The sequence below is a fragment of the Parus major genome, chromosome 28 (assembly GCF_001522545.3).
Source record: "Parus major isolate Abel chromosome 28, Parus_major1.1, whole genome shotgun sequence".
Lineage (NCBI taxonomy): Eukaryota > Metazoa > Chordata > Aves > Passeriformes > Paridae > Parus > Parus major.
The window spans coordinates 1,471,066-1,493,179 of NC_031797.1; the positions used below are offsets into that span (position 1 = coordinate 1,471,066).

Consider the following 22,114-nt stretch of genomic DNA (forward strand, 5'->3'; position numbering starts at 1 on the left):
CGTGGAGGTGGGATTGTGCCAAACTCATGAAGTTCAACAAGGCCAAGTGCAAGGTCCTGCCACTGCCATGGGCTGGGACAATCCCAAGCACAAACACAGGCTGGATAAAGAATGAGTGGAGATCAGCCCTGGAGATAGAGATTTGGGAACTTTGATGGATGAGAAACTTGATCTGCCCCAGCCCTGTGAATGCAGCAGCTTGGCTGTACCCATTGCAGGGCTCCCCTGGGGATGCTGGTGAGGCTTTCCTTGACCCCCTGTTTTGGGAAACCTCTGTGTGGTGGCACAGCTTTCCCTGCTCCATCACGAGCTGGGCTGGCTGCAGCTCTGCAGGCTGGAACATGTGTTTAACAACAAACCCTTGCAGACATCATTTGGGACCATCTTTAGCTCGCTCTTAAAGATATTTAAAGACTTTGCTTTGTTTTAAGACTTCTGATCTTCCTGTAAGCTCAGCCTCTTCAACTTTTACAATTTACTGGGACTTGGTTTCAACTGTGTAAGGCCACTGGTTGCTTTTGGTCTGGATTTTTGCGCTGGGAGCCAGCTAATGGGTCATCCTTTGGGACATTGGGGTATTTGTGATTATTTTTAGCCTTTAATTGGCAGTGATCTGTACTTGGAGCTCCAGAGTGTCAAGGGCTTTTCTCTTTGTGCTCTCAAGAAGCTTTCCTTTCTCTTTCATCTGGATGCAGCTGTGTTTCCCTTCTGCTCACAAAGTGCAGAGTACATGGGGAAACCAGCTCCAAGAACCATCCCAAAGGCTGGTGAGGCTCAGGGAGCAGCACTGGGGATGGCAGCTGCTGCAGGACACCTGAGCAGCACCATGGACCTGCTCCCTGACCTTCACCAGCCACTTCCCTGCTCCAGGCCACTGTTTTTTCCCCCTCTTCTTCCCCTCTTTTGTCTTGCCCCGTTTAGCTGTAACCTCCTTCGGGCAGGAACACGGTGTGTGTGTTCATATAAAGGGCTGAGAACAATGTGCCCCAGATGGTTTGTACAAGTGCCTTCTCGGCAGCCACAGGGTTTCATTCTGCAGGAAAGAAATTCTTAAAAATACAACTCCTCAGCATCTTATACTTGCAAATGTGGGCAGGAACTTCCCGAGCCTTGATATTTTGGTCCAAGTCACAGAGACAAGGGGTAGCACTAGAACTGCAGCTTTTCTTTTAAGGAAAAAAACAACTCCCCCCAACCCCAATTCCCCTTTTCTCACCCTTTCATCTGAAGTAAGCCACTAGAGTGGCTCTGACCTGCTTAAAACCAGATGGCAAAGAAAAAGGACCCAGTATTTCAAGAAAAGCACTATGATCTCCCTCTTTGGGAATCAGAGGGTGTGTGGGCTTGCCCCCTTTTTATGGCACTTTCAGTGCTTCTGAGGTTCTGTTTTGGGGGTGCTGAGACACTTGCTGCAGTTTGTTTCCCTTCCAGGATCCCTGGCTTGGAGCACTGGCACTGCAAACACCACCGGGCACTGCTTATTTGCTTTAAGACCACAGCTTGCTTTGGAATTTCTTCTGCCAAACTTCAGGCCAATTCATTTTTTTCTTTATTTATCCCACTCCCTCCTAAAGAGAGAAACAAGTTTTCTTAGTCTCATCTTGCATCAGATTTGATTCCAGGCCAGCAAATCAAGCCTAGAAGGTGCTTTCCGGAGGCTGCTTGCCTCACTGTGACCTTTTGGGAGAGGATTCCTGTGCAAAATGGAAGGATGTGACATCAATTTTATCCATGGAATCTTCCCCCATGGTGCTGCTGCCTGGGGAGGATGGGTCAGGTCTGGGTCCCTGCTGCCCATCCAAAGGCTGCTGTGTTTTAACAAACACAGGGTTTTTTTTGCTCCAGAGCAGTGGGAGTCCTGGGATTTTACCAAAAGTTTCTGTTTCTAATTAGGTTGTTCTCAATTTTAAAGGCCAGTGATCCCTTTATGGCACAGGGTGGAAAACCTGAGCAGTCACTGACACTGCACAAAGGTGGGTCCTGCTTTTGTCCCGAGGTCCAGGGAGCCACTGTGTCTCCTTGGCACCCCTGGGATGAGGAAATAAATTCCTCCCAGCCCTTGGCTCATCCACGGGGGGGAGGCTGGTGGGCTGAGTGTGAGGGAGCATCACTTGCCCTGGCCTGACTCACAGGGATGTGGTTCAGGGATTTCCTGCTGCTCTGACCGCCCAGCTTGGGAAAGGTGGGATTGCAGGATGGCAGTCCCAGCGTGGAGGGCTGGGCTGTGGCCTCGCTGGGTGAGAATCTGGCCCAGATGCCTGAAATTGGGGTTTGGAGTTGGGCCTCTCCATGAAGGCTGCTCCTGCAGGCAGGACCAGAGTTGTGCTGTGCTGATCCCTGCGTTTGTCTGGGCTGGGAGAAGGCAGCACAGTCCCCCTGTGCTCACAGGAAACAGGATTTAATTTTTCCCTTCTGTCTCACTTCATTGTCTGAAATTCCCTAGCAGAGGCTGGCCCATAACTCTTCAAAGAAAATATCCCGGGCACCGGGGCTGGAGCTCCCTCGGCTCTGGCTGTCGGCCGCCTGACTCTGTGCAAACAGTCTGGGCCTGGAATCCCCTGGGACTGAGCATAAAGGTCTGATTCAGAAGGAAAACAGGTTATGGAGCAGCAGGGCCTGTGCATCACCTCCTGCTCCCCTCTCCCAGCGTGTGGCTGGAGCCGTGTCCAGGCACAGCAGCTCCCAAACCGCCAGGCGAGAGCTGCCTGCTCTGGGAGCTGGGAGGCTGTGGGGGAATGGCTCCCCGCGTCCTGTGGAGGTGGGAGAAGCATGAGGAGGTCGGGAGGGCAGCACCATGTGCTGAACCAGAGCGGAAATTATTGGGGGAGCGAAGAATGAGCAGGATATCACGTGTGGGCCGTGCGCGCTCGGGGCTGGGGCAGAACAAAGCGCAGGGAAACCCTGCTCCTGCCGCTCCCACCCTGCTTCCTGCTGGCACGGACATGCTGCTGGGGGAAGGGAGCATCAGGGCAGAAGCCAGCCCCTGGCTGCCCACCTTTGGGAGAGCTGGAAGGCTCCCTGTGCCTCAGTTTCCCTCGGCTGAGGTGTGCTGGTTGAAGCAGGATGGTCCCCAGTTGTTGGTGTGCTGGAGGTGGCCTTGGAGGGCCAGGCTGCTCTGCTCTAGGGATGCTTCAGAGGTGTTGGATGGAGGCTGGAGCCTGTGGGGGCAGGAGGGGGCTCCCATGATACATGAAAGCCTTATTCTCCTGTGCTTGAACAGGCAGGTCCCACCAGTGGGACCCCTGCAGTCTGCACCTTTGGAGCTGCTCTGGTCCCTCCTGGAGAGCAGTGGCAGTGTGCCAGGATGCTGTGGAGAGGTCAGGAGGGGGCTGGGAGCAGGAAAGCCGTAGGTGGGGGTCCCTGGGCCCTTACACAGCCAGTCCTTCCCCCTGCTGAGCTCTGGCAGGTGTCTTTTTCCCTGAGTTGCTCTTAGAGCTCCCACATTTCCCTCTGTGCACCCGTGAGCACGAGAAACTTTTTTTTTGTTATTAACAGCTGTTGAGAGCCAAAAAAAAGTTTTCCAGGGTTTGGCCAAGTATCAGAGCTTGCAGTGTGTTCATTTCCTGGAGCCCAGCGCTGGAGGGGGGTTTGCTTGGATAACCCATGGGGTCAGCAGGAGTCTGTGGCACTGGGGGCTCCTGAGAGGCTTTCAGATGTCACAGGGGCCTCCAGAGCCACAGAGGGAGGTGGGGAGAGTGGGGGGGAAATGGAGATGTGGGTCTCTCACATGCCCTCCCAGTGTGTGCCCAGATCCTTCTTGACCCCCTCTGTCTGGGTTTAGCTTCCTGCCTGTCCTTCCTGCCTCCCACACGGGCATCCCTGTGAGGAGGGACCCAGCCTGACCTTCCCCCAGTGCAGGGGAGTCCCATTCTGGAGGAGTGCTGGAGGGAGGGAGGGAGAGCGCAGATCCTTCTTGGGCCCCCGGTTCCTTGAGCACAGAGCATGTCAGTGGTTCTTTTCATCCCACTCTTGTGTCCAGAAGGAAGCAAGGGATTGGTTTGGCCTTGATGTCATGCTGTTGTACCCACGTAAGGACAGACAGCTGCACGGGGATGTGTGTGGAGCCAGTGTCATGGAACCATGGAGTAGTTTGGGTTGGAGGGACCTTTAAAGGTCACCTCATCCAGCCCCCTGCCATGAGCAGGGCTGTGCACACAGGAAGGAGCTCCCTGGTTCAGGGGGCTGAGCTGATTCCTGCCTGTTTGTGGGAGCAGAGGGAAACCTGGATAACCCCACCAGCAGCACGGGGGGTTCCAGCAGCCTCACTGGGAGCACGTGAGGCATGAAAGGTGCTGCACCCCTGAGCAAACAAGCTTCCACGAGCATAATTTGCTCTGGCAAGTGTCACAGCATTGGCCCAGGCTGCAGCCAAGGGGCCTCACTCCCAGCTTTGCAATTAAAATCTAGGTTGGTTGATAAGAGCAGAGGAAGAGGCAGTGGGATGTTAGTAAGTTCCTGTTTGCCAAGTGGGTGTTTTCCCCCAGCCCAGGTGGGCTGTGGTGGGTGCCCTGAGTGTGGCTGTTCCTGGAACAGTATCCTGGGCAGGGCTGCTGGCACAAGATCCTGGCCCTCCACAGTGGAGGCTGCTGCTGGAGTGGGAAATGCTCCAACTCCACTGGCCCCAGCCCCTGGATCCACAGGGACCCTCCCAGCCAGGTGAAATGATTTTCATTGCATGGGCAGCCCCGTGCCTGGCATGGTGTGCCCATAATGCTGGATTCACGTGTGTCCTGTGCTCCTGAGGGGCTCTCAGAGTCCCTGGCTGGTGCCTCCAAACGCTTCCAGAAGCTGCCATCAGCCCTTCCCCATGGGAACAGTTTTGCCCCCACATCACTTTTAGGTGGCTCCAACATGGAGACACTCATCAACCATTTCACCTCTGACTGACCAAACTTTATTAAAATTAATTTGTCTGTTTATTTAAAGCAACATCTCAGGCATGGAGCACTCTGGAACCTGATTTTTATCCCAGCTCCTCCCACCCCTCAGCTGCAGCAGTGTCATTGCAGCAGGAATTACCTGTCTGCAGGGAAGGGGCTCTGTGGAGCTGAGGGCAGGAACCCAGAGCCCACAACTCTGTTGTCCTCTGCCACCTCATACTGATTTTCTCCCTCTTGTTTTCCACAGCTGGGAGACGGAGGAGCTGCGCTGGGAGGACCCTGTCTGCAGGATGTTCTCTCCACCAAAGAACTCCCTGTGACCGGCGATGATGACAGTCCCGGCGGGACCTTGGGGAGCGCTAACATTTCAGTAGCCCAGCACCCGTGGACGTGGACGGCCACTTTCCCCTCCTTCTCCAGACCCCGCCCTCCCACCGCTCACCGGGATGGTGTATTAACCAAGAGGAACCCTGCTTCTTTCCTCCTCACCCTTCCATTTTCGGCAGCTCTGGGATTTGTATGGCAGCAGCGTAACCGTGGAGAGGCCGGGGTATCACAAACTTATGGATTTTGATAAGAGAGGAGGGAAAGGGGAGCTGGAGGAAGGTAAAAGGATGTCCAAGACAGGTGGAGGAAGGAGTGGTCATGGAGGCCGGGGTGCTGGAACCAACTCGGGAGTCTTAATGGTGGGTCCCAACTTCCGTGTCGGCAAGAAGATTGGATGCGGCAATTTCGGGGAGCTCCGTCTAGGTGAGAAGGGTCATCTTTGTCCTCACTGTACTCACTCGTGCCAGGATTGCCCTGGCATCCTCCTCCTGCAGCGGGAGGAGCTGGCACAGGCTGTGGCCATGGGCACTGGGGTGCTGACCGGCCACCCAGGGTTGAAGGGTTGCCCCTTGCCGGTAGCCCTTGTTCTGCCACAGAGGATCCGCTTCTTTAATCCTTTCACGCTCTGCTTGATCTACCAAGGCCCATCCCAGCCTAAGGATTGCAGAGGTGTTTCCCATCTCCTCCCCATGCCTGTCGCTCTCTGGGTCTGTCAGGGAGAACCCTACAGTCTGGGTCTCTCTGCTGTAAGAGGTTATGGCCATGGAGATCTGGGTGTCCCCCAAATCCAGGAACACTGAGTGAGGAAAGATTTGGGAGATGTCAGTGTGTGCTCACCAAATCTCACCCTGCTTGTGCTCTGGGTGCTGTCCTCCCACTGTGCCTTGGGACAGGGGATGGAGCATGGGGGCCTGAGGGATGTTCACTCTGCTGGGACAAACATCTAGGGAGGAGAATCCATGTTTTATCCTGGGTAAATTCTTCAGTTGTTGAAACTGGTTCTTTGCAAGATTCTCCTGAAATTCTGTGCAGGACAGAGAAAGGGAGGAATAAAACCCAAGCATCTTCCATGGTCGCTTTCCATTTTGAACCAAATTTATCAGGAAACTCATCAAGCAAACTCCTGTTTGTAGGGTGGGGAGGTTGCTCCTCTCCCAGGACTGGGAATGTCCCTGGAGACTTTAAGCCAGCTGTTAACTCTTTGCTTGGCATCAGGCAGCTGGAAATGGTCTGGCAGGGCCAGGCACCTCTGTGCCAGCAGTCTGGATGTCTCCAGGAATGCACATTGGACGCTTTGGGTGGAGTCTCTGCCGGCTGTAGTGCTGTCCTTGGCTGTGAGTGCTTTGGGAAGGGGCTTGTGCTCTGGAAGAGGGAGGAGAGGCAGTCCCCAGAGCCTGTGACAGCCACAGGCCGTGTTGCTCTGTTATATTTTAAGCAGCGCCTTCTCAAACCAAGCTCTGAGCTAAACCTGCCCTGAGCTCTGAGCTAAACCTGCCCTGACCGTGGGCCCAGGGAGGAGCCGTGGCAGCCCTGGCTCGGGTGGGGTCAGCTCCCACCTCCCTGAGTGGGGAGTTAATGTCAGCTCTTCCCAGCGTGACAGACTGGCTGGTGCCAGGCTCACCCGTCCCGTCCCTGCACTTCCCGGCGGGATTGCTGTGTAATTGCAGAGCTGGGGAAATGCTCTGGTTAAAATCCAGCCAAGCAGTTCCTGTGTTCAGCTGTCTCTCCCAGTGTCATGAAGAGCTCTGAGCCTTCCTCCAGACCCAGGGCTTGTGGAAGGAGAGGTACTGGGGGATTTTGCCGCACCAGCTGCTCCTTTCAGTTCCATGTGTGGATCTGGACACTCCTACTGCCAGTGCCTCCCTGCTTGGCAGGGACAGAGAGCCCTGAGCTGAGCAGGGTCCACCTGTGTCCTTGCACCTCCTTTTCCTTGCTTGCCACTGAGCATTGCGTGGTGGATCCGCGTTCCTGGGTGAGCTGGATCCCAGGATCCTGCTCTAGGCAGGAGGCTGGGGCTGTGTTGCTTTGCTGTGCTCAGTGCTGAGGGTCAGTGTTTCCCCCCTGCCTTGGCCTCCCCCTCATTTCCCGGGGCAGCAGCGAGGGGACACGAGTCTCACATGGATCTGAGGAATGTCTGTCAAACTGACAGTGAGGTTGCTGCAGGGACCTGGGAGCAGTTGGGCTCGGTTTGCTCGTGGCTGCAGGGACAAGCAGTGAGCTCTCGCTCCAGGGCTCCACAGTGGTCGATTCTCACAGTGAGAGTTTGTCCTTGCCACCAGCAAGAGAAGCTTCCAGTCCTTTCACGTGGCTTTTTTGCTCTGTCAAAACCCTGCAGTGCCTGGCCATAACATGATACAGGCCTGAGCACGGGATCTCATCACAGCAGTGGAAGCCACAGCTATGTGGCTTCTCTCCTAAAATCACATCTCTCTTCCTTAGGTGTGTCTTCAAACTGCATCAGGGCTCAAGAATGCTTTCAGGATTTAGGGATTCCTCCAACTGCAAATGAATGGCAAGGGACCAGAGCTTTGAAGTGGTGGCATGAGCAGGGATGTTCTCCAGTTTTTGCTGGGCACTGATTTTTCCTCTGGAAATAGAGAATTCAGTCCTCAAGGCTTTAGAGGCCAAACTGCAGCTTAGTATTTAAAAGCTCCCAGATCTTCTTTGGCCTTTTTCCTCTCATAACAAAGTCCACAAGATCTTGAAAAAATGTACCTGGAGCTGACACCTCCAGCTCCCAGTGGTGGGGATGGAGGAAGGAGACATTATCTTGCTCAAAAAGGTACCACTTTGCCCTATTTGTCCACCACACCGAGGGGCACGTGGTGATCTGTCCTTAGGGTGCTTCAGCTCAGCTGCCCCACGTAGACACAAATGTCCACCCATACAGGAGGTGTCCAAAACCAAGTGATCTGTTTAAAGATGATACATAAAATCAATTGGCATAAGGCATTTGTGGGAAGCCAGAAGGGGAATGACGTAGGCAGGAGTTGTGGCTGCCAGGGCTGTGTGTTTGGATCCTGCATCTCCTTGTCCCTGCTGGCCTTGGCATCCTGGGCAATGGTGCCTGTCCCAGTCTGGCAGTGCTGCCATCCAGCTCTGCACTGGAGCAGCGTGACTGGAAAGCTGGGCTGGGAGCTGGAGCGGGGTGGCTGCCCCAGCCCTCTGGCACAGAGGGACAGGTTTAAGTTGTGCAGGTGTTGGGCCCTATTACCTTCTTATGTCCTGGAGCTTGACCCTGAGCAGGTGAGTGCTCATCCCTCCCCCTGCCAGCCTCCAGCTGTGGTCCAGCACCAGCCCAGCTCCTCCTGGGACTTTTCAACAGCATCCCAGGGCAGTGTCTGCTGTCTGCAGTCCCCTGAGCTCCCCCTGCCCGTGTGCTGCCCATAGCCAGCCCCACTCCATGCCTGGATGGGACACTGCCCTCTGAAACACAAGGCAGCAGGGCACTGGTGGCAGTGGGTGACCAGAGTGTGGCTGGTGGCTCATGTGCCCTGGCACTGGGCACAGCTGAGCTGCAGCCCTTCAGCTCCCTGCCAGCTCCCTGCACCCCGGCAGCGGGGCCAGCACACTCACAGAGAGGGTTTGTTGGAGCAAGTTCCCCTTAGCAGCTACTCAGGAGTGCTTGGGATGGGCTGGGGGTAGGGGCAGAGGAGGAGAACCCAGATATTAGGCAGAAAGGTCAAAACTGAGCCCAAAGGACCTGGGTGCTGTGCAGGCCCTTCCCTGGTGCAGGGCTGCCTCAGAGCCAGGAACTGCCCTTAGTCCTGGCACACTCCCTAAGGGCCTGTCCTGAGCCTGGCCCAAGGCTGGTGCTGCTGCCAGGCTGTGCCATGGAGCTGCCCCAAGGCAGCTTCAGCCTAGAGCAGGGTGCAGGGAAGGATGGGGGGAGACCTGGAAGCAGCTGCTGCCTCTGTTCTTCCAGCAGTAAACTTATGCAAATGTGCTTTTTGCAGCTTCTCAGTGCCCACCCCTCTCCCCCAGCCTGCTGCATGCATTGCTGCTGGAGTCACAGCAGCTGTTTTCCTTCAAAATGAAAAGCTGGAATCTTTTAGTAATTATCTTTTAAAGTAAACTCGGGATTCTGGAGGGAAGAACACGGGGGGTGAGTCTGTGTGAGCCAGGAGCAGGTCACTGCCACAGCTGGGCCAGGGCCATGCCCCAGCTGAAGGGTCACATGCAGGTGCTGGGGACATTCCCAAGCTCTCCTGAGCTGTGGCTCTTGGGTCTGTCCTGCAGCCTCCCAGGAACTCACAGGGAGTTACATGGGGACACAAAAGGTACCTTCTGAAAATGTGGCTGCTTGTGACAGCGTCTTGTCTTGGGCTGTGCAGAGACCTCCCTGTGAGCACCCGCAGTGTGGCCAGGGGCTCAGCCGCCTCCCAGAGGTCGGAGCCACAGAGCCACCACAGGCCAGAGGTGGCACCACAAACGGGTGTCTTTGGAGGCTTTGGGAGAGAGGAACCCACAAAATTCCTGCTGCTCCTGCCTCCCTTCTGAAGGCTCAGACTTGCTTTCCCCCCTGGTTGTTCAGAGCCTCCTTTAGAGAAGATCAAGCTCTAAAATAACATTTTTCTTCTGATGGTGTTTAACCCCAGCACTCCACAGAGCTGTTGTTGCTTGGCCTGTCCCTGGAGCTGCAGGGCTGGCAGGGCTGGGCCCTGCTGCCTTGTGTGGAGCTGCCTCATCCCCTGCTCCTCCACTGCATTCCCAGGTCTGGGAAGCCAAATTCCCATCCCGGTGCCCAGGCACAGCTCTGTGCTGCTGCTGCTGCTGCTGCTGCTGCTGCTGCTGCTGCTGCTGCTGCACAAAGGTTCCCAGTTTGGGCACAGTGCTGTGCCACAGGCAAGGGCAGCCTCACTGCTCGCTTTTCCCCTCACAGCGAGGGGCTGGAGCGTGTCCAGAGACAGGAACAGAGCTGGAGAAGGTTCTGGAGCCCCAGGAGGGGCTGAGGGAGCTGGAAAGGGGCTCAGCCTGGAGAAAAGGAGGCTCAGGGGGCCCTTCTGGCTCTGCACAAGTCCCTGGCAGGAGGGGACAGCCGGGGGGGTCGGGCTCTGCTCCCAGGGAACAGGGACAGGAGGAGAGGGAACGGCCTCAGGCTGGGCCAGGGGAGGCTCAGGTTGGATATTGGGAGAAATTCCTTCAGGGAAAGGGTTGGGAAGCATTGGAACAGACTGCCCAGGGCAGGAGAGGAGTCACCACCCCTGGAAGTGTTCAGAAACGTGTGAATGTGGCACTTGAGGATATGGGCTAATGTGAACATGGTGGTGCTGCTCTTCAATGATTGGAGTAGTGATCTGAAAGGTGTTCTCCCACCTTAATAATTCTGTGATTCCATGATTCCAAGCTGCTTGGATGGGGACCCAGCTGGGATCCCAGCACAGAGCCAGGCTGCGGTGATGTGCAGGAGCAGGTGCCGGTGCTGCTGCCAAATCCCTGGGGAGGGGACAGAGAAAGCCACGTCCGGCTTTAACACACCCCAGCCCCAGGCCTGGCTGCCTGCTCCTGCCTTTGGCCCCGTTCTGATCCCACACACCGCATCCTGCAGGTGCTGGCAGCTGCATCTGGAGGCACCTCTGGCCCTGAGCCGGGCAGAGGCCCCTGCAATGCAAATATTTGCCTTCTGCCGCCCATTTCACCACTTTTCTCTTTTATTTCCTTTCAAAAACACCTTTTGTGCTGCAAGTCCTGCCTGCTCTAGTCCTCCCATGCACTCCCTGGACTCTCTCATTTTGGGTGTCAAAATTGCCCCCTTGTGAGCACTGGGGAAGAGCAGGTTCCCCCAGGAGCTGGAGAGGGGAGTTCCTGGCGTGGAAGGAATCCTCCCTCCTTGCTCTTTTGCTTTTTCTTTTCTGTTGGTTTATTAATCTCATGACAGGCCAGTTCTGCTATTTGCACCTTTTTTAATTTGGAAAGGGGAAGTGGAGGGTGGTGATTTGACCAGCCCATACTCTCTCTGCTCCCCACCTTGTCCATCAGCTGTGTCCAAGCGCCCCAAGGAACAGCTGAACCACGGAACTACCAAATGATTTGGACTCATTTTTTGGGCTGGGAGAATGGTGCCAGCTCCAGAGTTGTTATTTTGTGTGCCAGGGAGCCACAGGCATCCTGTGTGGTGGGGACAGGACAGATGCCACTGCTGGGGATTCTCCTGCATCCATTCCTTTTCCCTACCAGCCCTGCTGGGGATGCTCCTGCCTCCGTCCCTGCTCCCTCCCTGCTGGGCTGAGTCCCTTTTGCAGTGTCCCTCTGGCAGTTTTCCTGCCATGTTATATTTTACCCCCTTCAGATCCTGCCTGACCTCAGGGAAAATCCAGCTGTGAGTTTCCTGATCGCATGTTGCTGCCCTGAAGGCAGCAGTAATTGTTTTGGACTGAACTGTACTGCCCTGTGGAGCCATGCACAGCTCTGGGGGCATCCCACCTGCTCCCCAGGAAATGTCCGTGCATGATGGGACAAACCCCTTGATCTGGCACACGCTGTGTTCACCAGACGTTCCTCCCTCCCTCCCAAATCCCCTCCTCCCTAATCGCTGTGAAGGGATTTGCTTTATGCAGAGGCAGCAGACAAAGTGGCTTGGCAGAGGTCCCCTGGGATGGGAGAGGGTCAGGGAGGCAGCAGGACTGAGCCCCTCCTTGGCTGCAGAGCCCATCCCTGGGAGGAGCTGCTCCATTAATATCTCCCATTCATCCCTCTTCCCGTAATCCTGCCGCCGACTGTGGCGCTCAGCAGCTGGCTCTGATGTCACCCGGCCAGGATTTATTGCTGCTTCAGGTGGAGAGCAGCAGTCGGAGCAGATGAAATCTTACGCCAGGAGGAGCTTGTTCCCTAAGCAAATTGCTTGGAGAAAATCCGAGGAGACAGATGCAGCTCCATCAGATACGCACATGCCAGGCAGGGATCGCTGGGATCGGGAGTCTGCTGCCTCTGGAGGGAACCTGCTGCCCTTAACCCTCACCTGCCTGGGCTCCTGCAGGCTCTGGCACAAGGAACGCTCAGAGCTGTTCCTGCAGACCTTTAATCTTTGCCTTTATGGGCCTGGGCAGAGGTTGTGCTGATGCTTCCCATGTGTGTTCCCTTTTCCTCCTGGTTTTGGGGGGATGTGGAGGCACCCTGAGCTCAGCCTTGCTGTGGTTATGGTGTGAAGTCCCGTGCAGGTGTGGAGCCCTCCGGGGATCCTGTTCAGTGTGCTGGCTGCCACGGCTGCTCCTTCACTCCCCTGGGCTCCTCGTACAGTCTGGGCCGTGCCATGGATCTGCTCCTAGCTTCCCCTGTGCCCTTGGGCAGGCAGGAGCATCTCCAGGGGTGATGTTGATTCACACACAACACAAGCACAAGCATGTGCCATTCCCAGGAGTGACCCCGACCGTGGGGGAGAGATTTCTACCTGTCTGTGGTGCCCTCAGACCACTGCTGGTCGCCCCAGTGCTCCTGGGTGTCCTTCCCCCTTGCCACCCTCTGCAGGGTCCCACTGGCCATAACTCAGTGTCCCCCAACTTTGGCCATCCCTCCGTAGCCCCCTCTCCCTGTGGGGCTGGGAGAGGCACTCAGTGTCAGCCGCATCCCTGCCTTGCCCAGTCACGTCCCTGCTGCTGCCCCCTCCCATCAGCCTTGGCTCCAGCCCCCAGGAGCCTCCCCATCCCAGAGGAATCCGCATACCCCACCTGGGGATAATTAGCAGGCATGTTGCAACTCCCCACAATGGGTTTTGGTCCCACTTGTGCCTTGAGGCTCCTTCAGGTGTTGTGGGAGCTGCAGAACCTGTTCAGGATGTTTTTGAGCCCAGGAGCCCTCAGGGACAGTGGCGGGTGTGTGGTGGGGATTATGCAGGGACTGCTTTTCATCACTTTTTTGTGTCTCTCCCTGCAGGGAAGAATCTCTACACAAACGAATACGTAGCTATCAAATTGGTGAGTAGCTGTCAAACTGGAGACTTCCTCTATGGTCGGGGTGGGGGATGTTCCAGGCATTGGGAAGGAGGTTTCTCCCCCTCCCCCGGTGTTGGGGCAGGTGGAATGGTTTGGGATGTGATGGCTGGGTGGCTGCAGGGAGCTCCGTTCCCGCTCAGAATTGAGGGCAGTCTGGGAACACACGTCACTGCAGGTGGGGTGATCCAGGTCTGGGCAGGGAAGAGCTGAATCTTTCTTCTCCCAGCCCTCTCCGTGGTCTGTGCTGTGCTCAGCCAGTGCCAGCAGCAGAGAGGGTGGCCCCACTGGTACCTGATCCCATTAATGTTTTCCCCTCTCAGGATGAGATGATCTGGCTCCCATATGGGCTGATTTTCTCTCATCATCCCCTGAGGCTTCATCTCCATTTTATACCAATTGCTCCCAACCCCAAATGCTCTCAGTCCAGCTGCTGCCAGCATGTGAAGAAGGAGTTTGACACCCAGACCCCCTGAACATCCTGCTTCCTACTTAACTGTTCTCCTTTCTCTCCTCCAAGGAACCCATAAAATCTCGGGCCCCCCAGCTGCACCTGGAGTATCGGTTCTACAAACAGCTCGGCAATGCAGGTACGGGGCTGGGCTGAGCCGCCCTGGGGAGCTGCCTGCCAGGGGCACTGCTGGGAGAGAGGCTTTCCCTAAATGTGACTCTGCAACTTCACTCCCAGCTTGAGCTCCTGCCCATCTGCTCCGCAGGGAGAGGCTGGTTTTACACAGACGCCTCATCTCATCTTTGATCTCTTTTGATTTAGTTCTTTCCTCCCGCCGCCCCCGCAGCAGAGTCAGGGATGCAGATGGAGCTTCCTCCTTCCCCCTGCTGCCGAGAGCAGGCTGTGCAGGGAGGGCAGTGCAGGGACATCCCTCCTCTGCAGCCCCCGTCCCTGACAGGCAGTGGCGTGGCCCTGCTGCAGCCCTGCACAGCCCCTGCCCCATCTCTTGCAGAAGGAATTCCTCAGGTTTATTACTTTGGCCCCTGTGGGAAGTACAACGCCATGGTGTTGGAGCTGCTCGGACCCAGCCTGGAAGATCTCTTTGATCTGTGTGATCGGACCTTCACGCTCAAGACTGTCCTGATGATCGCGATCCAGCTGGTGAGTGCAGCCCCTGCACCTCCCCTGCACCCTGCACCCTGCACCCTGCCCGGGGAGCAGGGGGTGTGTGGGCACCGTGGGCAGGCAGCTTGGACATCCCACGGGGAATGGGGAGAGGGTGCTGGCACGTCCCAGCCTGGTTCCATACCTCACCCTCTCCTTGCTGAGGGAGGGCTCTCCAGCCCTTCACAGCCCCTCTCTGAGCCCAGACAAGCATCTCACTCTGTGCCCAGAGCATCTCACTGTGTGCCCAAGGTGCAGCTGGCTGGCTGGGGCTGTCTCCCGTGGTGGGAAGGAGCAGATGTGCCCGTCCTTGGGGCTGGGGCCAGGCTGAGGGGAGCAGGGCCCAGGGCAAGAGTGTGCAGGGGTGGGTCTCTGCCCTGGCACTGACATCTCCTTCTGCCCCAGATCACACGGATGGAGTACGTCCACACCAAAAGCCTGATCTACAGAGATGTCAAGCCAGAGAACTTCCTGGTGGGGCGGCCGGGCAGCAAGCGGCAGCACACCATCCACATCATTGATTTTGGCCTGGCCAAAGAGTATATTGACCCCGAGACCAAAAAACACATCCCCTACCGAGAGCACAAGAGCCTGACAGGGACAGCGCGCTACATGAGCATCAACACCCACCTGGGGAAAGGTGTGTGGGCACAGGCAGCCAGCCCTGCCTCCTGCCTGAAGGGAGGGACTGCAGGGCAGGGGTGCCAGAGGTGGGGCTGGGGACAAGCTGCCTCTCCTGCTTTTCAGGGTGCTGGCAGGACACATGGGGTGCTGCAGGATTTGGGGTGGGGACAGGGACAGTGGCTTTAGTGGGAACTGACCCATGTCTCTTTCTCTGTACAGAACAAAGCCGCAGGGATGACCTGGAAGCATTAGGGCACATGTTTATGTACTTCCTCCGTGGGAGCCTTCCTTGGCAAGGCCTCAAGGTAACTGCTAGCTCCTGCTGCCCCTGAGCATGGCTTCCTGTGGGTCTGGCTCTGCCCTGGCATGGGGAGGGAGAAGGCCCTTGGGATTTTGGAGGATTGGCATCCCACCAGCTCTGAGCTCCATGCCAGGCTCTTGCAGTGCTGAGCAGCTGCAGGTCTCCCTGTGTCCCCCCAGCTGCTCTCACAGCAGCTGTCCTGGAAACCCTGGGGTTTGTCCTCCAGACCTGCCCAGGGAGGGAGTTTCCTGGGAAGGAGGTGCCTGGGAAAGGGGGCCCAAGAAATCGTACACGGTGAGACAGCAGCCAGTGCCTTCCCCTGCCTGGGGCAGTGCCTTGTGCTGACCCCCCTTGTCCTTGCCAGGCCGACACACTAAAGGAGAGGTACCAGAAGATTGGTGACACCAAAAGAGCCACCCCGGTGGAGGTGCTCTGTGAGAACTTCCCAGGTGAGAGCAGTGCCCAGCCCAGCCCCCAGCCCTGAGCCCCCTGTCCCCTGTCCCCCTGAGCCCCGGTGTCCCCACAGAGGAGATGGCCACGTACCTGCGCTACGTGCGGCGGCTGGATTTCTTCGAGAAGCCCGACTACGACTACCTGAGGAAGCTCTTCACAGACTTGTTCGAGAGGAACGGTTACGTGTTCGACTACGAATACGACTGGGCAGGGAAACCTCTGGTGAGTGCTGAGGGCTGGGGGCAGAGGGTGAGGCACCCCAGGGAGCAGGGCCAGCGGGGTTGGTGGCAGCAGCCAGGGAGGATGTGGCTCTCAGCCATCCCTGCCCCACACTGTGTCCAGGGGATCAGCTCCACCCTCCTCACCAGTCACCAGCTCTGGGGCTGTGACACGGGAATTTGAGGTTCCCAGAGCCAAGGGGACCCCAGCAGCCAAGCTGGCACCTTACTTTCTGCCATGGGTGCATTCCTTGGGCTTGCTGCAGCCAGATACCAAGCATGGCACTGCTGGGGCAGGGGCAGTGATCAGGCCCCGGTTCTGGAGGGTTTTGCATGTTTGGCCAGAGGTTGGATCTGGCTGTGGGGTGTTGGGAGGGTTCTGGGCTGCACTGACATTGTCCTTTGTGTCCCCAGCCCACCCCCATTGGCACGATGCACAGCGAGGTGCAGGTGCAGCCCCCGAACAGAGACAAAGCACAGCCACACACCAAACACCAGGTGAGCAACAGCCCAGCCTGGCTGGGGCACGGGGCCATGGGCATGGGCAGCTCGGGCTCCAGCTCCAGGGACACAGAGCACAGCAGGGATGGTGGCAGGGACTCGAGCATCATTTTCCCTCAGTGCAGTTCCCTCCCACAGCTCTGGGTCTGTGGCTCACCAGGGACCCAGGGCAATGTCCCTGTGGCCTGGCAGAAGAGGGAGGAAGTACTGTGGGGGCTTGACTGGGCAGTGCCAGGCCTGGACATCAGCTGCTGAGGGGCAGGGTCCAGCCTGGGGTGTGGGAGAGGGCTTGGTGCAGGCTGAGCCACCTCTGCTAAGGACAGTGTCCCCATGGGGTGACTCACTGCTCTGCTTGTGATGCCCTTCCATGGATGGAACGGTGACGTGGGACAAGGGAGGGCAGGATTGGTGGGGCAGCTTGGCAGCATTTTTCCCATGCTGGGGCTGCCTTTGTTTTGGGAATGGGCAGAGCACAGGGAGCCAAGCCTGGGGCAGAGATCAGGCAGAGTTGTGTGGGAAAAGCTGCTCAGAACTGCTCCAGTGCTGTGGCCTGTCCTGCCCTGGTGCAGGACATGTGTTTCTGACACCAAGAACAAACTTCATGTGTTTCCCAGCAGTCCTGTACAAACCCTTGTCCCCCCAAACCTCCTTGGGGGCAGAGCACCTGCAAAGGGGCTGGAGCTGGGAGTGCAGCACCGTTCTCCCCAGACTGCGCCTGCCCAGTGCAGGGAGCCTGGCACTGCCCTGGATCTCACTACCAGTGCTTCCTTAGGGAGAGGGAAACATCTTCAAATCACCTCTGGCTCATTTCTGGGAACTCGCTCCCAGTAAGGTCTGCTCTCTGTCCCCAGCACCAGGGAAGGGCCGTGTTGGACATCCTTTCTCCAGAGCAGGGGGAAAAGCAAAGCACAGAGCTCCCGGAGCACGGGAGCAGTGTCCAGCCGGGGGACACAGGTGTCCTCGCAGCTGTGGAGCCGTGCTGTGCTCCCCAGGGGAGGGTTTGGCTGTGGGACAGCCGAGCCCTGGAGGAGCAGCCCAGCTCGTGCCACACAGGCCCCGCCAAGCTCTGCGTCGTCCTGGGATAACGGCTTCACCCGGGCCTGGCTGCAGCTCCGGCTCTGCTGCCCCAGCCCGCTCCCAAACACGGCCCCCAGCCCTGCTGGAGCTGGCCCTGCTCCATGGGGTGGCCCTGTGTGGGGCTGGCCGTGGGGATGTGTGTGTAGGTGGCAGGGGGACACAGACCCCCGTTGTCACCGCGGGGACCGCTCTGGGAGCTGCCAGGATGGTGCTGCACGGGTGCTCTCCGCAATCACCAACTCGAGCTGCTCCGGTCATGTTTTTGCTTTTGCATGTCTTATTTTCTCGACTCCCTTTGCCACTTTCCTGCCCCCTCCCTCCACTTCTCCCTTCTCTTCCCCATTCTCCCTCTTTTCTTTTGTTTCTTTTCGTTCTGTTCCTCCTGCCTGTCGCGAGCAGCCGCCCGAGGGGACGGAGTTGTGGGATCCTCAGGCCGGTGGGCAGCCTGCCGAGGAGCCTTTGGGAGCTCACCTGGCAGCCGGCAGGCTCGGGGGGTCCGTCCAGGTACATGAAACCACTGGGGCAGGGGCGGGCACGGGTGGGAGCGGAGCCACCCTGGGCCTCGTGGCCGCCCGCGGAGCCGGGATCAGCCCCGCTCCCCCGCCCCGGGGCCACACATCCCGGGGTCCTGCCCTGCTGCAGCACGTGCTGCCTGTCCCTGTGGTGTGATGGGATGCTCATGCAGACAAGGCTGGTGCTGCTTCCTGGGGACTGCTGGGCTCTCTTGGTGCTGCCAGGGGGAATTAGAGGGCAGTTGGACATGGATGGATGGATGGATGGATGGATGGATGGATGGATGGATGGCACACTGCAGCATGGCAGCTGGGTGGGCATCACTCTGCCCCCGGTGCCAATCATCTGAGCAGGGATTTTCCTGCACCTCTTTGACTGGAGCCCTGACTCCAAGCCCTGCTTCTCCCTTCCCGGGCACTCCTTGGCCGTGGTCCTGTGCTGGCACCGTCAGCCCTGTGCTCGCCACCTCCCGCCCGCTGCCGCTCAGCCCTGCCTTGGCCTGGGTGTTCCTCCCACATGGATGATGGGACATCCATGCTGGGTCCCCCGGCTGGGCCTGCGCTGCTTCCTCTGTCTCTGCTTCTGACCCCGCCGCTCTTGCTCGTTCCTGCTGCTCCACAGTGACTCTGCTGGTGCTTGGCCCCAGGCTTGGGCACAGCCTCCGCTGTTGCCATCAGGGGGCCGGGCACTCCATGGTGCCAGGCAGGCCGTGGGGCCGGGTATTCCGAGGGCCCAGCTCATGCTCTGCCTCCCTCCCCTGTCCCTCATCCCCTTCCTCCTCCCCACTGCTGCTCTGCGATCCCTCCTGCCGTGCTCCGCCTGCGCCCGGCACTGCGGGGATGATGTGCAGGGGTCTCTGCTGGTGTCAGGGGCTGGAGCCTGACGTGGCTCTGCTGGCTGGGCACTGCCTGTCGGGCAGCAGCTCCTCCGAGGGGCTGGGAAAGGCTGAGGCTCCTTGCTGGGGCCGAGCAGCTTGGAGGGTGTTTGACCTGTGCATCCCCAGGGAGCTGCTGGCTTTGCCTGCGGGCAGCAGGCACAGGATGGCGGTTCAGGCACCTCCCTGTTGCCGTGGTGGCTTGGGTGTCCTCCTGGCCCTGGCACTGTGACTGACCCTGCTGCCTGGTGAGCAGACAGGAGCTCAGGGATGCCTGAGCCCGCAGGGTGGGCACTGGGCTGAGTCTTGGTGCTGGGAAGCTGAAGTTGTGTCCAGATGCTCAGCTGTGGGAAGGGCTCCTTGGAGCTGTCAGCTTTCCCAGGCCCTGTGTCCTTCCCATGCTGGAGCTGGTTGCCAGCAAGCCCCTCTGGTGGTGCAGGGGTGCCCAGGAGCTGGGATCCTTCCAGGGCCATTCTAAGGGGCTCAGACCAAACTGTGCAATGGGGCTCTTGGGGAGAGCTCGGTACTGAGGCTGAGCACCGTGGTCTGAGCGAGGGCACCATCCAGCCACCAAGGTCACCTCGGTGCTCCAGGCAGAGCTGGGTGGTCTCCTGGGTGGCTCCCGTGCCCCACAGGGAGGGGAAGGGCTGCAGACCCCCAGGCTGCCCCTGCTGACACTCATCTCTCCCCAGGTGATGAGCTCCACCAACGGAGAGCTGAACACAGATGACCCGACGGCAGGACATTCGAACGCCCCCATCACAGCCCCCACCGAGGTGGAGGTGACAGACGATACAAAGTAAGGCCCCAGCCCCGCTGCCCCTCGCCACTGCTGGGCTGGAGGAGGGGTCAGCAGCTGCCCTGGGATGGGTCCAGTGCCCTCTGGGGGAGCAACAGCCCAGCTGTCCCCTGGCACCCTGTAAGAGGTGTCCCTGCAGGGCCACCACCACCCAGCCCTTCTCACCTCGCCCTGCCCAAGGCTCCTGCACAGAGGGGCGTGGATGGATCTGGGGCTGCTTCTCTGGGGTCCCTGCCTGGCCCTGGCTCTGGTCACGTAGCCAGCCTTGTGTGCCATGGCCAGTGTCACTCCCCTGCTCAGTGCCATCTGCTGTGGCAGGTGTCACTCTTGGTGGCCATTGGGGTGCTCCCAGTCCAGCCCCTGCCACATACCAGGGGCACTTGGTGGAGCAGCTTTGCCCACGTGGGGCTCACCAAGGCACCGAGGGATTTCTGTCCTCCCTGACCCCAGGGCTGCTGCACCCTCCGTGCCGTGGCCCCGGTGTTGACGGGTCCCCTCTGTCCCCAGGTGCTGCTGTTTCTTCAAGAGAAGGAAGAGGAAAACCACCAAGCGTCGCAAGTGAGCTGCCAGGGCCGGGCGGAGCGGCGAGCGATGGCTCCTCTCCCTCTGGCCGTGGCTGGATCTTGACCCGCGGAGCCCCTGGGGCTGGACGGGGCCGGGGGGGCCGGGCCGGACGGGCTCCCCCAGCGCCCCAAGCGCAGCTGGGGAGCGGGGCCTCCCCAAACTGCTTGTCCTTTCCTCCGCCACTCGTGGCCGTTTACTCGAACCAAGCCCAACTTCGCTGAAGTTCCTGCGTCCGTCAAACAGAAAAAAGAAAAAGAGAAAAACCCACGGCGTCACTTGCTTTGAGTTTATAACAAGTCTGAAATGGGGATCAACTACAGACTCTGACCCATCGCTGTCAGAAGAAGACGACAATTTCGAGAGCAGTGGGCTAAGGAGGAATATTTTTTTTTTCTGTTGCTTCTTTGTCTCTTAAGTTAATTTAAAGTGAGTCTCGGTGCAGAGTGCTGAGTCGTCAGTCTTTGACCGTCATCTTCAGTGTTACCGAATTCTGCTCTGCCTCCCGGCCCCGCGTCCCGGCCGGGTCCCCTCGGTCAGGCCGGTGGTGACGGGGAGAGCCGGGGGCGCGCGGGGCGGGGAGAGGAAACGCGTTTACAGTTCATTTACGATGCACTTTTGCGAGCAATACAGGCGCCGTCCGGTCCCGCCGAGAGCAGGTCCGAGACTCCCAGGGGCTGGGGGACACAGGGACAGGGACGGCCGAGACCAAAGGGACCCATGAATGGCGGTGGCAAAGCAGGGAGGGGAAGCAAAGCAGCCTCGTGTCTGGTGCTGCCATGTCTTGGGGCTGGATGTTTCCACAAGAGCTGTAGGTGTGGGCCGGGCTTGATCGGCCTCGGTTTTACAGCCTGAGCCCCCCCCGCGGCTGCTCCGGGGGGCCGGGCCGGGTGGGGAAGGGGGCCGGGGTGGAATCCCCCACCATGGCATCCCCCCACGGTGGGATCCTCCCGGCCTGCTCCCGGGGCCGGGGGAAATGGAGGTTTTGGAAGTGACACACACACCCCCCGCACCCCCGTGTTCCTCGCCACCCCCAGGGCACTGCAGCTCCCCACGTGAGTGACCCCGTGCGCTGTCGTGTGTATTGATCGTGACACTTTGGGGGGGGACACACACTTTCCTTTACCAAAACCCTGTTGTTGTGCCCCAAGAGAAGGGGCTGAGGCTGTGCTGGGGGGGCGGGGGAGGGATGGGACCATCTGTGGCTGCTTTGAAACATTTGTCCAAACTGACCATCTCGGGGGGGGCTGGAGACCCCGGATTGTGGAGGGGCTGGGGGGGCGGGGGGTGTCCCAGGGCCCCTCCGGGTCCTGAATTCGGGACTGACCCCGGCTTTGGCTTGTCCGGGCTGCGGCAGCCAGGGCAGCCCCGGCTGCTGCTGCGTCCCCGGCCACAGCGGGAAGGGGACGTGCAACGTTTGACCTCGTGTCCCCAGCGAGGCGAACAAACGAATTTTAAAAAATCGCCTTAAAATTTTCACTGGAAGTGGTCCCTTGTCAGCGCGTGGGCTCAGAGCAGCCCCGGCGGAGGCCGAAGAGGAGCCGCGGAGGGGAAGGGAAGGGAAAGCGGCCGCGAGGGTGTGCCCGGAGCGCCCGGCTCTGCCCGCACACCCTCGGCCGCCGGGGCCCGAGCCCGGGACTCTCTGTCCTTCCAGCGAGGAGTCCAAATACTGCGATTGTACGTGAGAGCGTTTGTTCCATTGCGAGTTTAGTTACTGCTTTAAAACCAAGTGTACAGAAATGGCATTTCAATTTCTCTGATGCTTCCTGGAAGCCATAGAATTTAGGGGCTTTTTTTTTTTTAATAAAACAAAAAAATAAAATAAAAAAAAAATCTTTAAAATCCAACACATTCTTCTGTGCTTCACTGTGTGATCAGAAGGGTGAGGACATTGCCCAAGCGCCCCTTTTTTGTTGGAAACTCCCTCAGCAGTGGGTGGGAGCAGCC

General features: G+C 58.4%; 1 protein-coding gene across 2 annotated transcripts; it reads left to right on the forward strand.

Annotated features, from left to right (window-relative positions):
* The first annotated feature begins 5,106 nt into the window (after positions 1 to 5,106).
* CSNK1G2 (casein kinase 1 gamma 2) lies at positions 5,107 to 20,617 on the forward strand. 2 transcript variants are annotated; one of them, XM_015651878.2, is made up of 12 exons: positions 5,107 to 5,630; positions 13,077 to 13,117; positions 13,653 to 13,722; positions 14,095 to 14,243; positions 14,652 to 14,886; positions 15,090 to 15,175; positions 15,536 to 15,620; positions 15,698 to 15,846; positions 16,257 to 16,340; positions 17,820 to 17,924; positions 19,500 to 19,606; positions 20,114 to 20,617. In XM_015651878.2, exons 1-12 carry the CDS (start codon positions 5,444 to 5,446, stop codon positions 20,166 to 20,168), a joined length of 1,353 nt encoding a protein of 450 aa, XP_015507364.1. In that variant the 5' UTR covers positions 5,107 to 5,443; the 3' UTR covers positions 20,169 to 20,617. The 2 variants fall into 2 exon arrangements, with proteins under 2 accessions (XP_015507364.1, XP_015507366.1); XM_015651880.2 differs by lacking the exon at positions 17,820 to 17,924 and having other exon boundaries at positions 5,109 to 5,630.
* Positions 20,618 to 22,114: the final 1,497 nt, after the last annotated feature.

Excerpts from the sequence above, each read along its gene's own strand:
- CSNK1G2 (XM_015651878.2), top strand. The coding sequence starts at position 5,444 with ATGGATTTTGATAAGAGAGGAGGGAAAGGGGAGCTGGAGGAAGGTAAA. Across the intron at positions 15,847-16,256 it reads ACTGGGCAGGGAAACCTCTG|CCCACCCCCATTGGCACGAT; the intron begins GTGAGTGCTGAG and ends TTGTGTCCCCAG. Across the intron at positions 17,925-19,499 it reads GGCTCGGGGGGTCCGTCCAG|GTGATGAGCTCCACCAACGG; the intron begins GTACATGAAACC and ends ATCTCTCCCCAG.